The 15,607-nt window shown below is 42.9% G+C and overlaps 1 protein-coding gene across 3 annotated transcripts in view; it reads right to left on the bottom strand.

The window, feature by feature from the left end:
- Positions 1 to 11,673, bottom strand: part of eno1a (enolase 1a, (alpha)) — a 29,764-nt gene extending 18,091 nt beyond the window's left edge. For 2 of the 3 annotated variants that reach the window (XM_065020954.1, XM_065020953.1), the window contains exons 1-2: positions 11,519 to 11,673; positions 5,919 to 6,013 (exon numbers count right to left, since the gene is read on the bottom strand). In XM_065020954.1, coding sequence (XP_064877026.1) covers positions 5,919 to 6,013; positions 11,519 to 11,658 — 235 coding nt within the window. In that variant the 5' untranslated portion in view covers positions 11,659 to 11,673. Of the gene's footprint in view, positions 1 to 5,918; positions 6,014 to 11,502 lie in introns of all 3 variants that reach the window. The other variant, XM_029665310.2, reaches the window with a different exon arrangement.
- Positions 11,674 to 15,607: the final 3,934 nt, after the last annotated feature.

Genomic DNA, 15,607 nt, shown 5'->3' with positions numbered 1-15,607 from the left:
CAGTATATAATTGGAAAGCTTGGGTTCACAGCTATCAATTAAGCACATTTTCAGGAATGTTCAGATAAAACAGAACTTTGACCTTCGACCTCTAGGATACATGTCATAATTACCTGTATAAATTGCTTTAAAAAAAGGAAATCCTGATAGAACCACTTGTAAAAACAACGTTTAAAATCTGAAAGGTCATGACATCACCTTTCAAATAATATATAATATAATCAACTTTGAAAGCACCAGCTATAACTATTGTTTAAAGATAGCCCAACTGACATTAAACTGTTGGAAGTTTAGCCATAGAATTCAACTATACAGTACTGTGTGTGTCAAATGGTTCCCTTTTCACTACATAGTACACTACTTTTGACCAGGGATCACAGGGGTACACTGAAAGTAGTAGTAGTGCTAAAGTAGTGGCATCTGGGAAACAGCCTGGTTTGGGTTTTCTGTTTTCCAGCGGTGACAGATTGGAAATGGAGGGATTAGAACCTGATGATAATCTCCTAAATGACTTCCTCACAATGAAGAATGTCATAAAATACTTGACGTTACAGGATTTAATTCAGCTTCTTGCCTTCACCTGATTTTATATCTTTGGGTGTGATAAGAAGTATTTTGCCGTGTGTGTGTGTGTACTCCCTAGTTTAATGATTAACTCTTAACAGATTGTAAATTAAACTATTAATTTAAATATTTATCTTAGTAAACGTGCACTATGTCTATTCCATTGTCGACGTGCAAATAGAAACATAGTAACATTGATTTCTCAACATCTCCGAAAGAGAACCACAAAATAACCACAGTTGGCTACATTGTTTCAGTAACAGATTGCTACATTATGTAGCTACACCCTCCCACATCTAGTACTAACTTGGCCACACTGCATACCAGTGATTGGCAAAAAAAACAATTGTGAACTGTCTTCAGCTAATCAAAATGGTACAGAAAGGTGTGGCAGAGTACTTCAGTAGTGAGAAAACACTTATCTAGCTGCACCTTGACTTCCTTTCCTCTCCCCCAGACTCACTCACTGCCATTTCTAAATTTCACTCTGTGTGCTACATATACATGTTGAAACTTGTCACTATGATCTTAAAGGGCTAGTGCGAGATTTTGACAATCAAGCAATTTTTCTACTTAACCCCCCCCCCCAAGTCAAAATGAACCATTTGTATATCTCTGTGTACAGTTTGAAGAAGTGGAAGGTCGTTTTGCGAGCCATTGCTAACTAGCATTAGCACAATGACTGGAAGTATATGGGAACAGCTAGCAGTCATTGCACTAATGCTAGTTAACAACTTCCTTCAAACTGCACACAGAGACATTAAAATGGTATCCATGAATTGATCTGACTCTGGGTAAGTAGACAAATCTGTCGTTCTGCCCCTGAACAGGCAGTTAATCCACTGTTCCTAGGCCGTCATTGAAAATAAGAATTTGTTCTTAACTGACTTGCCTAGTTAAATAAAGGTAAAATAAAATAAATGAAATGTTCTGTTGCTAAATGACTACAGGGGAAACACTAATTATACTGTATGTGTCTCAGTATGACCAACATTTACCAGTAGGAACCATTACAGTAACACAGTAGAGCTGTCCAAGCAGTGTACCATTACAGACAGTAGCTATTTTCACTCCACCAATGCGATCTGATCTTCTAGCTCTCTCTAGTAGGTTGTAGGATGTACAGTAGGCTACCCTTACCATGGAGCTAACACACTCTGCCACTTGGAAAGGGACTAGGATATAGGCTACCCTTACCATGGAGCTAACACACTCTGCCACTTGGAAAGGGACTAGGATATAGGCTACCCTTACCATGGAGCTAACACACTCTGCCACTTGGAAAAGGACTAGGATATAGGCTAACCTTACCATGGAGCTAACTCACTCTGCCACTTGGAAAGGGACTAGGATATAGGCTACCCTTACCATGGAGCTAACCCACACTGCCACTTGGAAAGGGACTAGGATAGAGGCTAACCTTACCATGGAGCTAACCCACTCTGCCACTTGGAAAGGGACTAGGATATAGGCTACCCTTACCATGGAGCTAACTCATTCTGCCACTTGGAAAGGGACTAGGATATAGGCTACCCTTACCATGGAGCTAACTCACTCTGCGACTTGGAAAGGGACTAGGATAGAGGCTAACCTTACCATGGAGCTAACTCACTCTTCCACTTGGAAAGGGACTAGGATAGAGGCTAACCTTACCATGGAGCTAACACACTGCCACTTGGAAAGGGACTAGGATATAGGCTAACCTTACCATGGAGCTAACACACTGCCACTTGGAAAGGGACTAGGATATAGGCTAACCTTACCATGGAGCTAACTCATTCTGCCACTTGGAAAGGGACTATGATATAGGCTAACCTTACCATGGAGCTAACACACTCTGCCACTTGGAAAGGGACTAGGATATAGGCTAACCTTACCATGGAGCTAACTCATTCTGCCACTTGGAAAGGGACTATGATATAGGCTAACCTTACCATGGAGCTAACTCATTCTGCCACTTGGAAAGGGACTAGGATATAGGCTAACCTTACCATGGAGCTAACTCATTCTGCCACTTGGAAAGGGACTAGGATATAGGCTAACCTTACCATGGAGCTAACACACTGCCACTTGGAAAGGGACTAGGATATAGGCTAACCTTACCATGGAGCTAACTCATTCTGCCACTTGGAAAGGGACTATGATATAGGCTAACCTTACCATGGAGCTAACTCATTCTGCCACTTGGAAAGGGACTAGGATATAGGCTAACCTTACCATGGAGCTAACTCATTCTGCCACTTGGAAAGGGACTATGATATAGGCTAACCTTACCATGGAGCTAACACACTGCCACTTGGAAAGGGACTAGGATATAGGCTAACCTTACCATGGAGCTAACACACTGCCACTTGGAAAGGGACTATGATATAGGCTACCCTTACCATGGAGCTAACACACTGCCACTTGGAAAGGGACTATGATATAGGCTAACCTTACCATGGAGCTAACACACTGCCACTTGGAAAGGGACTATGATATAGGCTAACCTTACCATGGAGCTAACTCATTCTGCCACTTGGAAAGGGACTAGGATATAGGCTAACCTTACCATGGAGCTAACTCATTCTGCCACTTGGAAAGGGACTAGGATATAGGCTAACCTTACCATGGAGCTAACTCATTCTGCCACTTGGAAAGGGACTAGGATATAGGCTAACCTTACCATGGAGCTAACTCATTCTGCCACTTGGAAAGGGACTAGGATATAGGCTAACCTTACCATGGAGCTAACACACTGCCACTTGGAAAGGGACTATGATATAGGCTAACCTTACCATGGAGCTAACACACTGCCACTTGAAAGGGACTAACAACACCATGGAGCTAACACACTGCCACTTGGAAAGGGACTATGATATAGGCTAACCTTACCATGGAGCTAACACACTGCCACTTGGAAAGGGACTATGATATAGGCTAACCTTACCATGGAGCTAACACACTGCCACTTGGAAAGGGACTATGATATAGGCTAACCTTACCATGGAGCTAACACACTGCCACTTGGAAAGGGACTAGGATATAGGCTAACCCTTACCATGGAGCTAACCCACTGCCACTTGGAAAGGGACTAGGATAGAGGCTAACCCTTACCATGGAGCTAACACACTGCCACTTGGAAAGGGACTAGCCTGGAGTTAAAACTATTGGTGTTATGTCATGTCTTGTTAACTGTTGTATTTTTGAATTCAATTGATTTGAATGAACATGTTAGAACACAGAGAAACAGACAGGCCAAGTGCTGGAATACCTAAAATACCTATTGATTAAAACTATTGATTAACACTATTGATTAACATAGCAGAGCTATTATGAACATAATTGTTTCCACATTGCAATGATATTTGTGATGGGAACCTATGCATTTCAGTCCACTTTATTCCAATAAGGCAGTACATGTCTTGTCAACAACAAGCTATTGTTAACCAAAGCAGGCGTTGACCTTTCCATCACGTATAATGTGGAATGTTCCGGAATGAATGTTACTTCTTCCAATTCCAAGATCTAATAAGTATTTTTATACTTTAAATTCATGAAGATACAGTACATTTACAGTATTACAACGTTACTACGTTAACAGCCTCATTCTAAAATGTATTAAACATTTAAAAATTGTCCTCATCAATCTACACACAATACCCCATAATGACAAAGCTAAAATATCATATTTACATAAGTATTCAGACCCTTTACTCAGTACTTTGTTGAAGCACCTTTGGCAGCAATCAGTGGGAGAAGGGCCTTGGAGTTCCTCTGTGGAGATGGGAGAACCTTCCTGAAGGACAACCATCTCGGCAGCACTCCACCAATCACTCAACCAATCAGGCCTTTATAGTAGAGTGGAAGCTACTCCTCAGTAAAAGGCACATGACAGTCCACTACGATTTTGTCAAAAGGCACCTAAAGGACTGCTCCATGAGAAACAAGATTCTCTGGTCTGATGAAACCAAGATTGAACTCTGTGGCCTGAATGCCAAGCGTAACGTCTGGAGGAAACCTGGCACCATCCCTGCGGTGAAGCATGGTGGTGGCAACATCATGCTGTGGGGATGTTTTTCAGCGGCAGAGACTGGGAGACTAATCAGGATCGAGGGAAAGATGAACGGAGCAAAGTACAGAGAGATCCTAGATGACAACCTGCTCCAGAGCGCTCAGGACCTCAGACTGGGGCGAAGGTTCACCTTCCAACAGGATAACGGCCCTAAGCACACAGTCAAGACAATGCAGGAGTGGCTTCGGGACAAGTCTCTGAATGTCCTTGAGTGGCCCAGCCAGAGCCCGGACTTGAACCCGATCAAACATCTATGGAGAAACCTGAAAATAGCTGTGCAGCAACGCTCCCCATCCAACCTGACCGAGCTTGAGAGGATCTGCAGAGAGGAATGGGAGAAACACCCAAAATACAGGTGTGCCAAGCTTGTAGCCTCATACCCAAGAAGACTCAAGGCTGTAATCGCTTTTTGAAAACATCTAAAAAAATCTGTCTTTGCTTTGTCATTATGGGGTATTGTATGTAGATTGTTGAGGGGGAAAAAACAATTTAATCAATTTTAGAATAAGTCTGTAATGTAACAAAATGTGGAAAAAGTCAAGGGGTCTTAATACTTTCTGAATGCACTGTATAAACAACATAAAGGAGTGGGCCAAGGAAACAATGACATCCTCCTCCTCCTCCACTTCCGCCCTCCCCTGCACGACACAATGAGCAATATCACAGTGAGTTGGCACTTTATCAGAGCACTTCATCAGAGCGCTTTATCAGAGCGCTTTATCAGAGCGCTTTATCAGAGCGCTTTATCAGAGCACTTTATCAGAGCACTTTATCAGAGTACTTTATCAGAGCACTTCATCAGAGTTCTTCATCAGAGCACTAAATCAGAGTACTTTATCAGAGCACTAAATCAGAGTACTTTATCAGAGCCAGACCAATGCTGCCTGCTAGGGACATTACATGTTTGATTCATTAGCTCTGCTAGGTGTTATTCACCGTAAGCTGACAGACTGTTCCACCACTTTAAAATGTATTCATCACTCTAAAGTGATCAATTCAGGAAACCATTAAACAAAACAAAAATAATCTGCAAATCTGACACAGTACAGACAGTAGTGTGTTGCTAAATATATCCTAGATAATGTGCATTCATGCAACGTTGCTCAAGCTGTTCAAACTGCCCCATTAGAGAGAACAGTGGTGTGTGCAACACTCACGTCACATTACTTAATAATGTAGAGTAGAAGTTCCAAAATTATTTGGGCAAAGGCAGCGTCTGCAAGGCATGCACCCAAAGTCGAACACAAACCCTTGAGAGAACAAAGTTTACAGATAGCCCTGCTCCAGTATTATCTCTTACCTTTCTTGGTGTACAGGTCGACCTCCACGGTGGGGTTTCCACGGGAGTCGAAAATCTCACGAGCATGAATCTTCAGGATCGACATGGTTCTGGAACTACACAAGAGAGAAGAGAGGAGAGAAAGAGGGTGGGGAGAGAGGAGAGGAAGAGGGTAGAGAGAGAGGAGAGGAAGAGGGTTGAGAGAGAGGAGAGAGGGTGGAGAGAGAGGAAGAGGGTGGAGAGGGAAGAGGGTGGAGAGAGGAAGAGGGTGGAGAGAGAGGAGGGGAAGAGGGTGGAGAGAGAGGAGAGGAAGAGGGTAGAGAGAGGAGAGGAAGAGGGGGAGATTGGAGAGGAAATGAGAAAGAGGATGTTAGCTCTAAGATGGCAGCCACCTCACTCTCTCCCATTTAACCAGTGGATACAGTTACTATTAGAAGCATAGTATTTATATCAGTCCTCTGATTACAATGAAGGGCAAAACGTGGCTCTCTGTTCTGGGTCAGCTGCAGCTTAATTAGGTCCTTATGTGTAGTACCTGACCATATGACTGGACAATAACCAAGATAAGATAAAAAATCAAGCCTGCAGGACTTGCTTTGTGGAGTGTGGTGTCAAAAAATCAGACAGTCTTGTCACCGTCTTTACAACCATTGAATCTATATGTTTTGACCATGACAGTTTATAATCTAAAGTAACACCACGTAATTTAGTGTCCTCAACTTGTTCAACAGACACACCATTCATTACCAGATTCAGCTGAGGTCTAGAACTTAGGGAATGATGTGTACCAAATACAATGCTCTTAGTTTTAGAGACGTTCGGGACCAGTTTATTACTAGCCACCCATTCCAAAATTGCAACTCTTTGTTAAGGGTTTCAGTGACTTCATTAGCTGTGGTTGTTGATGCGTATATGGGTGAATCATCAGTATACATGGACACACATGCTTTGTTTAATGCCAGTGGCAGGTCATTGGTAAAAATAGAAAAGAGTAGAGGGCCTAGAGATCTGCCCTGCGGTACACCACACTTTACATGTTTTACATTAGAGACGCTTCCATTAAAGAAAACCCTATGTGCTCTATTAGATAGATAGCTCGATATGGCAGAGGTTGAAAAGCCATAACATACTTTTTCTCAACAACAGGTTATGCTCAATAATATCAAAGGATGTCCTGAAAACTAACTGTACAGCTTCCACAATCTTCTTGTTATCAATTTCTTTCAACCAATCATCAGTAATTTGTGTCAGTGCAGTACAGTACATTTTGAGTACCCTTCTCTATAAGCATGCTGAAAGTCTGTTGTTAATTTGTTTACAGAGAAATAACATTGTTTGTTTTCCCAACAGTTTGCTAAGAGCTGGCAGCAAGCTGATAGGTTGGCTGTTAGAACCAGTAAAGGTCACTTTACCACTATCGGGTAGTGGATTTACTTTGTCTTCCCTCCAGGCCAGGCCAGAGGTCAAAATTCAATCCTGCAGTGCTTTTGTTTAATTATTTGTTTTTTTTTATGCATGAATACGATGGCTCACTGTTTGTTGTTAACATTTACTGCCTAAGTATGCCCACTTTGCCAATGAAGTAATCATTAAAATAATTGGCAATATCAAATGGTTTTGTGATGAATAAGCCATCTGATTGGATGATGGAGTTGAATTAGTCTTTCTGCCCATAAGTTTTTTTCTGTCGTTCTTTATATCGTTGATCTTGGCTTCATAATACAGTTTCTTCTTCTTCTTGTTGAGTGTAGTCACATCATTTCTCAATTTGCAGTCAGTCAGCCAGTCAGATGTGCAGCCAGACTTATTAGCCACTCCTTTTGCCCCATCTCTTTCAACCATACAGTTTTTCAATTCCTCATCAATCCATGGAGCCTTAACAGTTCTAACAGTCAGTTTATTAACAGGTGTTTGTTTATCAATAATTGATAGAAGCAATTTCATAAATTCATCAAGTGCAGCTTCTGGATGCTCCTCATTAGTCACATTAGAATAACAAATATTTTTGAACATCATCCACATAAGAGTCACAGCAAAATCTTTTGTATGATCTCTTATACACTATTTTAGACCCAGCTGTTGGAACTTTGGCTTTCCTGTATATAGCCACTATATTGTGATCACTGCATCCAATGGGTACGGATACAGCTTTAGAACAAAGTTCTACAGTATTAGTAAACATCTGACCAATAAATGTGGATGATCTTGTTCCTGTAGTGTTTGTAAACACCCAGGTAGGTTGATTAATAACCTGTATTAGTAAAAATGTGATCAATACATGTGGATGATGTTGTTCCTGTAGTGTTTGTAAACACCCTGGTAGGTTGATAAATAACCTGAACCAGGTTACAGGCACTGATTAGTGAAGCTTCCTGTTGAGCGGACAGCTTGATGAAAACCAGTCAATATTCAGGCCCGTGCAGATAATGCTGAAGAAGTGCTGCTGACAATGTCATGTGATGCACGTGTGTAGAATACCTGTACAAAGTTTCTGCTGTCACGCCCTGATCTGTTTCACCTGTCTTTGTGCTCGTCTCCACCCCCCTTCCAGGTGTCGCCCATCTTCCCCATTATCCCCTGTGTATTTATACCTGTGTTCTCCGTTTGTCTGTTGTCAGTTCGTTTTTTGTTCGTAGAACCTACCAGCATTTTGTTTCCCTGCTCCTGTTTCTCTAGTTTCCCGGTTCTGACTATTCTGCCTGCCCCGACCCTGAACCTGCCTGTCGTCCTATACCTTTGCAGAGAAGAATGGGAGAAACTCCCCAAATACAGGTGTGCCAAGCTTGTAGAGTCACACCCAAGAAGACTCAAGGCTGTAATTGCTGCCAAAGGTGCTTCAACAAAGTACTGAGTAAAGAGTCTGAATACTTATGTAAATGTAATATTTCAGTTTGATTTATTTTTTTATTTTAGAAGTTGCAAAAACGTATTAATACCTGTTTTTGCTTTGTCATTATGTAGATTGATGGGGGGGGGTGAAAAAACAAATAAATGTGCCCCCTTTTTTCACCCCAATTTCATGGTATCCAATTGTTTTTAGTACATTTAAAAGTGAAAGAAAGTTCTAGAAACATTTCCAAATTAATACAAAAATAACATGCCTTGATTGCGTATGTCATTTGGCAACCATTACAGCTGTAAACCATTTAAAAAAAAAAAGTTGACCCCTTTTTCTCCCCAATTTCGTGGTATCCAATTGTTTTAGTAGCTACTATCTTGTCTCATCGCTACAACTCCCGTACGGGCACGGGAGAGACAAAGGTCGAGAGTCATGCGTCCTCCGTCCACAGAGCCTGGGCTCGAACCCAGAGTCTCTGGTGACACAGCTAGCACTGCGATGCTGCCCCACCTGGGAGGTCCTGGGAAATAACAATTTAATCTATTTTAGAATAAGGCTGTAACTTTATTTATGTATTAAAGTCAAGGGGTCTAAACACTTTCCCGAATGCACTGTACATGTACCTCAGTGGGTTTGTCTTCTTAACCCTGGCTTATGAGCTTACCTACCTTACCTTATACATTTACTGTGATGTAGCCTAGTCCTGAGCATTTCTCTGATCTATTAGCAGCCCAGCTATCTCTTCACATTCCAAGTCTCAAGTGTGTGGAAAGAGAGATTTTAGACCAGACAGAGGCTCTATATTCAGCTAGCTTCCCAAATGCCAACTCTATAAAAAAACTAGTGCCCTATATAGAGAATGGGTCACCATTTGGAACACAGCCAAGGCCCTGGTTGCCCCTAGAGCAGGGTTCCCCAACCTAGTGGCCAGAGGGACGAATTTGGCCTGCGGATGTGGTTTTATTTGGCCGCTTCAAATTTTTAAGAATTTTCATTCTTGGACATAAAAGACTATAAAAAAAACAGGAAATCAGCTCCCAAGTGATTTTAATTTTTGGACATTTGTTCCCAAGTATTTCCATGCATAATAGAGAGACACGTGATTGTATACAAGGTTTGAAATGATCAAATATTATATCTGTTTGGGCTTCTTGCGGTCAATTTTACGGTCTACAAATGATTTGTCATTATGTTCCGGCCCCCTGACCATCCGCTCAAGAAAAAATCGTCCCGCGGCTGAATCGAGTTGATGAACCCTGCACTCGAGTGACTGGACTATGTAATACAGAACATAGCGTATAGATCTGTTTTTTTTTTTATCTCTATTTGCCTTGACTTTCAGTTCATCTACCCCTCCACTGTTATAAATGCATGAATGAACCCCATGTTCCAGTCTCAGGCACTAAAGCCTGACAGACAGACACTCCACCAACCAACCCCTTCTGGACCAATGGAAAATACTCTGTCCTTAAATGTAGATAGTGTGGAAACTCGCCACTGGCTAAAAATGACAGAAAGGGAGGGCAGAGGGGCAACTGTCAGTCCGCATTAACAGACGCATACACACAGAGACACGACTCTTGATCTCTATAGCACTCACAGTAATGTTTAGCCTACAGTCGGAGCACACATCACCTAAAGTCCCCTGACATTTAAGGAAACAAAACATAATCCCCGTGGTAGTAATAACAGCGATAACACATTAAGTTATAACACGTTGTGTTTTTTCTCCGTCTGGCTTCCTAAATGGCTTCCTCACAATGGAAAGAAATTACGAAAGAAATTTGACATTCCAGGATTAAATTCAGCTTCTTGCCTCGACCTGTTTTTCATTATCTCTGAGTGGGTATGACAAGGAAGTTAAAATATCTCACACAGATGGGGCTCCCGAGGGGCTCACCAGGCGGCACAGCGGTCTAAAGGCACCACATCTCAGTGCTAGAGGCGTCACTACAGACTCTGGCCGGGGTAGGACGCCATTGTAAAACATAATTTGACTTGCCCAGTTAAATAAAAGTTCAATAAAATCAATGAAGATTGTAAATTAAACTATTTATTTAAATATTTATCTTAGTAAACGTGCACTATGTCTATTCCATTGTCGACGTGCAAATAGAAACATAGTAACATTGATTTCTCAACATTCCGAAAGAGAACCACAAAATAACCACAGTTGGCTACATTGTTTCAGTAACAGATTGCTACATTATGTAGCTACACCCTCCCACATCTAGTACTAACTTGGCCACACTGCATACCAGTGAATGGCAAGCAAACAATAGTGAACTGTCTTCATCTAATCAAAATGGTACGGAAAGGTGTGGCAGAGTACTTCAGTAGTTAGAAAACACTGTTATCTAGCTATGTGATTGCAACTTGACTCCCTTTCCTCTCCCCCAGACTCACACACTGCTGTATCTAAATGAGTAACATCTCGCCAGCTGACGGTTTAAAATAGACTAGCTACCAAGCTTCAAGACATGGCCAAGCAACATCATGTCATGAATAGCATTCCAAAAACTGAAAGCTCTAAAATGAAAATACAAAAGACCAAAGATATAGAACACTGAGAGAACTCGGCATTTTCGGTGATGATGATGATGATGATGAAGGGGATATGTCATCAGATGTCATCTACAATGTCATCAGGCAAATTGTCTAAAACTAGCGGATATTTTATAACATTTGAGACAAGAAGCAATTATAGTCATTACTAAGTAAACTAATTCCGCAAAATAATAAATACAATACATGTATTCATCTTACCTTTATCAGGCCTAACCGTGTGCAAGGGTAGTGTTCTCTCTCGTTCGGTCGACAGAGGAGGCGCTCGTGACAGTCCACCGTGCTGATAAGTGGACAGAATCCAGGAAGTGATTTCCTCCTCGCTATCTGATTGGCTAGGATGGACTCACGCGGCATATGAGAGTGCGAGACATACTGCACGTTCTCCAGTGGAATCACGACTTCGCCTAGAAAAAAATATATGATCTGGGGTCTTTTAAACCTTAGCGTCACCCCCCCCAAAAAACGTAAGGGATATCATGCCTAAAAAAAACTAAATGCAGCAGAAATGTAATAGGCTACAAATTGTTGAATTGATCCAACATGAGAGGTCACAGAGAAGGATGACGTAAACGATGCAGGAAACTGACGCAGAATTGAGTACGTGCAGAATATCAGCTGCTGGTCTCCTCTGCGACATCAGCTTGCATCTCATGTTTCAGTGTCTTTATGTCTCAAACTCTGTAGGTGATGCACATTTGTTTCGCCGGGTTGAAGGGCAGGCCTGATTTATATGTCATTTCTAATTTATCCCGGATGTAATGGGATTTTATTATGTATGTATTATGTAACAGATTATTCAATCTAGTACCACGTTCCTTATTACACCCCAGGCTCTACCTTGTAAAGCCATTCATTCCAAAGGAGTGGACCCCAGTCCCATAAACGTGTCACACTGTTGAAAATGTTCCAGAATAGCCTGCATTTCTTAATTATACTTTGACTTTAAGAAAAAAAAGTCCCATGCAAAGTATTTTCTGGTCTTGTCCATGCATGATGTACCAATTCAATTATCATCCAGCAAGAGGCCTATAGTAACAATTTAGAGATTGGCCCTCCATTTCTAAAAAGGAATATCCTGGAGAATGAATAATCTTGTGCTAAATGAATTACACACTAAATCAAACCAACTCGGACTAAATTGCTGTCTGGTGCATGGAGTACAAATAGAGGGCGTTTTGCTGGCAGTGTTTCATCTTGAATGATGAGAGGGGCCATGTTAGAGGAAGGGCCATGTAAGAGAGAAAGGGCCATGTTAGAGAGGAGGGGCCATGCTAGAGAGGAGGGGCCATGTTAGAGAGGAAGGGGGCATGATAGAGAGGAGGGGCCATGTTAGAGGAGGGGCCATGTTAGAGGAAGAGCCATGTAAGAGAGAAAGGGCCATGTTAGAGAGGAGGGGCCATGTTAGAGGAGGGGCCATGTTAGAGGAGGGGCCATGTTAGAGGAGGGGTCATGTTAGAGGAAGGGCCATGTTAGAGAGGAAGGGCCATGTTAAAGAGATTGGGGCCGTGTTAAAGAGATTGGGGCCATGTTAAAGAGATTGGGGCCATGTTAAAGAGATTGGGGTCGTGTTAGAGAGGAGGGGCCATTTTAAAGAGATTGGGGCCATGTTAGAGAGGAGGGGCCGTGTTAGAAAGGAGGGGCCATTTTAAAGAGATTGGGGCCGTGTTAGAGAGGAGGGGCCATTTTAAAGAGATTGGGGCCATGTTAGAGAGGAGGGGCCGTGTTAGAGAGGAGGGGCCATTTTAGAGAGATTGGGGCCATGTTAGAGAGGAGGGGCCATGTTAAAGAGATTGGGGCCATGTTAGAGAGGAGGGGCCATGTTAAAGAGATTGGGGCCATGTTAGAGAGGAGGGGCCATGTTAAAGAGATTGGGGCCATGTTAAAGAGATTGGGGCCGTGTTAAAGAGATTGGGGCCATGTTAAAGAGATTGGGGCCATGTTAGAGAGGAGGGGCCATTTTAAAGAGATTGGGGCCATGTTAGAGAGGAGGGGCCATGTTAAAGAGATTGGGGCCATGTTAGAGAGGAGGGGCCATTTTAAAGAGATTGGGGCCATGTTAGAGAGGAGGGGCCATGTTAAAGAGATTGGGGCCATGTTAAAGAGATTGGGGCCGTGTTAGAGAGATTGGGGCCATGTTAGAGAGGAAGGGCCATGTTAAAGAGATTGGGGCCGTGTTAGAGAGGAGGGGCCATTTTAAAGAGATTGGGGCCGTGTTAAAGAGATTGGGGCCATGTTAAAGAGATTGGGGCCATGTTAGAGAGATTGGGGCCGTGTTAAAGAGATTGGGGCCATGTTAAAGAGATTGGGGCCGTGTTAAAGAGATTGGGGCCATGTTAGAGAGGAGGGGCCATTTTAAAGAGATTGGGGCCATGTTAGAGAGGAGGGGCCATTTTAAAGAGATTGGGGCCATGTTAAAGAGATTGGGGCCGTGTTAGAGAGATTGGGGCCGTGTTAAAGGGATTGGGGCCATGTTAAAGAGATTGGGGCCGTGTTAAAGAGATTGGGGCCATGTTAGAGAGGAGGGGCCATTTTAAAGAGATTGGGGCCATGTTAAAGAGATTGGGGCCGTGTTAAAGAGGTCCCGACCATCAGGATCTTCTTCTCCAATGGGCTTTGTGAACGAGGCGAGGAGAGAGGGTGCAAGGAATTGATAAAGATGAATTTAGATAGAGCTAGTGCTGTGATGCAGCCTACTACTGTCCCGCAGCTAGGCAGACCTGAACCAAAATTCTAGAGTATGATGAGCATCCCTCCTCCATGAGGAGACTTGATTACCAACGATGACGAGACGGCCTACAAGGAGGAGGTGAGGGCTCTGGGAGTGTGGTTCCTGGACAACAACCTCTCACTCAACGTCAACAGAACAAAGAAGATGATCGTGGACTTCAGGAAACAGCAGAGGGTGCGCCCCCCTATCTACATCGACGGGACCGAGGTGGAGAAGTTGGAAAGTTTTAAGTTCTTCGGCGTACACATCACTGAGAAACTGAAATCGACCACCCACACAGACACACAGTGGTGAAGAAGGCACAACAGAGCCTCTTAAACCTCAGGAGGCTAAAGAAATTTGGCTTGTCACCTAAAACCATCACAAACTTTTACAGATGCACAATTGAAAGCATCCTATTGGGCTGTATCACCTCCTGGTACGGCAACTGCACAGTCAGCAACGGCAAGGCTCTCCAGAAGGTAGTGAGGTCTTCCCAACGCATCACCGGGTCAAACTACCTGCCCTCCAGGACACCTACAGCACCCGATGTCACAGGAAGGCCAAAAAGATCATCAAGGACATCAACCATCCGAGCTGGGTATATGTCGTGTAATTTCTTAAATATGACTTAGATATTAGATATTACTGCACTGTCGGAGCTAGAAGCACAAGCAATTTTGCTTACACCAGCAAATAACATCTGCTAATCACATGTATGTGAACCAATAACATTTGATTTGATTTGACGACTGACTGTTTGTTGCAGTGACTTTGAAGCCCAATAGAGCCACAACGGCGCCATCTGCTGTCCGCTCTCTGCTATTGAAAATAGCAAGTCCTAAAGTGAAAGTGAGTGGGAAGGGTTGCTGTTGAACATAGTAGCAGCAGGATCTCAAGTCAAGTGACACCACCGTGGGGTTAAAGATTTAATTTCTCGCTATGGCAACACATACACTAAAGCTTTAGGTCCCACTGGTTCTGCCGGGCCAGCTATAGACAGAATACAATGTCAGTTTCTCACAGAAGTTGACAAATGAAGAATTATATAAATATATTCAATTTCTATTTTATTGTCCTCTGGTTTTTGGGTGACTACAGTCAGGTAAGTGTAACAGTATAACTTTAAACCGTCCCCTCGCCCATACCCGGGCGCGAACCAGGGACCCTCTGCACACATCAACAACAGTCACCCACGAAGCATCGTTACCCATCGCTCCACAAAAGCCGCGGCCCTTGCAGAGCAAGGGGGAACCACTACTTCAAGGTCTCAGAGCAAGTGACGTCACCGATTGAAACACTATTTAGCGCTGCACCACCGCTAACTAGCTAGCCGTTTCACATCCGTTACATCAGCCTGGCTAGGACCCGTCCATGGTCTTCCTAAATAGTTACAGCGCCATGTAATAAGCCTTACCTCATCTTTAAACCAGTGTCTCTCCACTTCCTGTTTATACAGTTTATAAACAAAAAGGCTGTTATGTAATCTATAGCTACCCTGTCAGAGAGTGAATGAGCCATAAAGTTCATGCCTCTCATGTCTATCGTATTTCAGATAGACAGCATGATGAAGGATATGTTTTTTTAATGTCGTGA

Source organism: Oncorhynchus nerka, linkage group LG7 (genome assembly GCF_034236695.1).
Source record: "Oncorhynchus nerka isolate Pitt River linkage group LG7, Oner_Uvic_2.0, whole genome shotgun sequence".
NCBI classification, from domain to species: Eukaryota; Metazoa; Chordata; class Actinopteri; order Salmoniformes; family Salmonidae; genus Oncorhynchus; species Oncorhynchus nerka.
The sequence above is the reverse complement of the archived record's forward strand: the minus strand, read 5'-3'. Positions and strand labels throughout refer to the sequence as shown.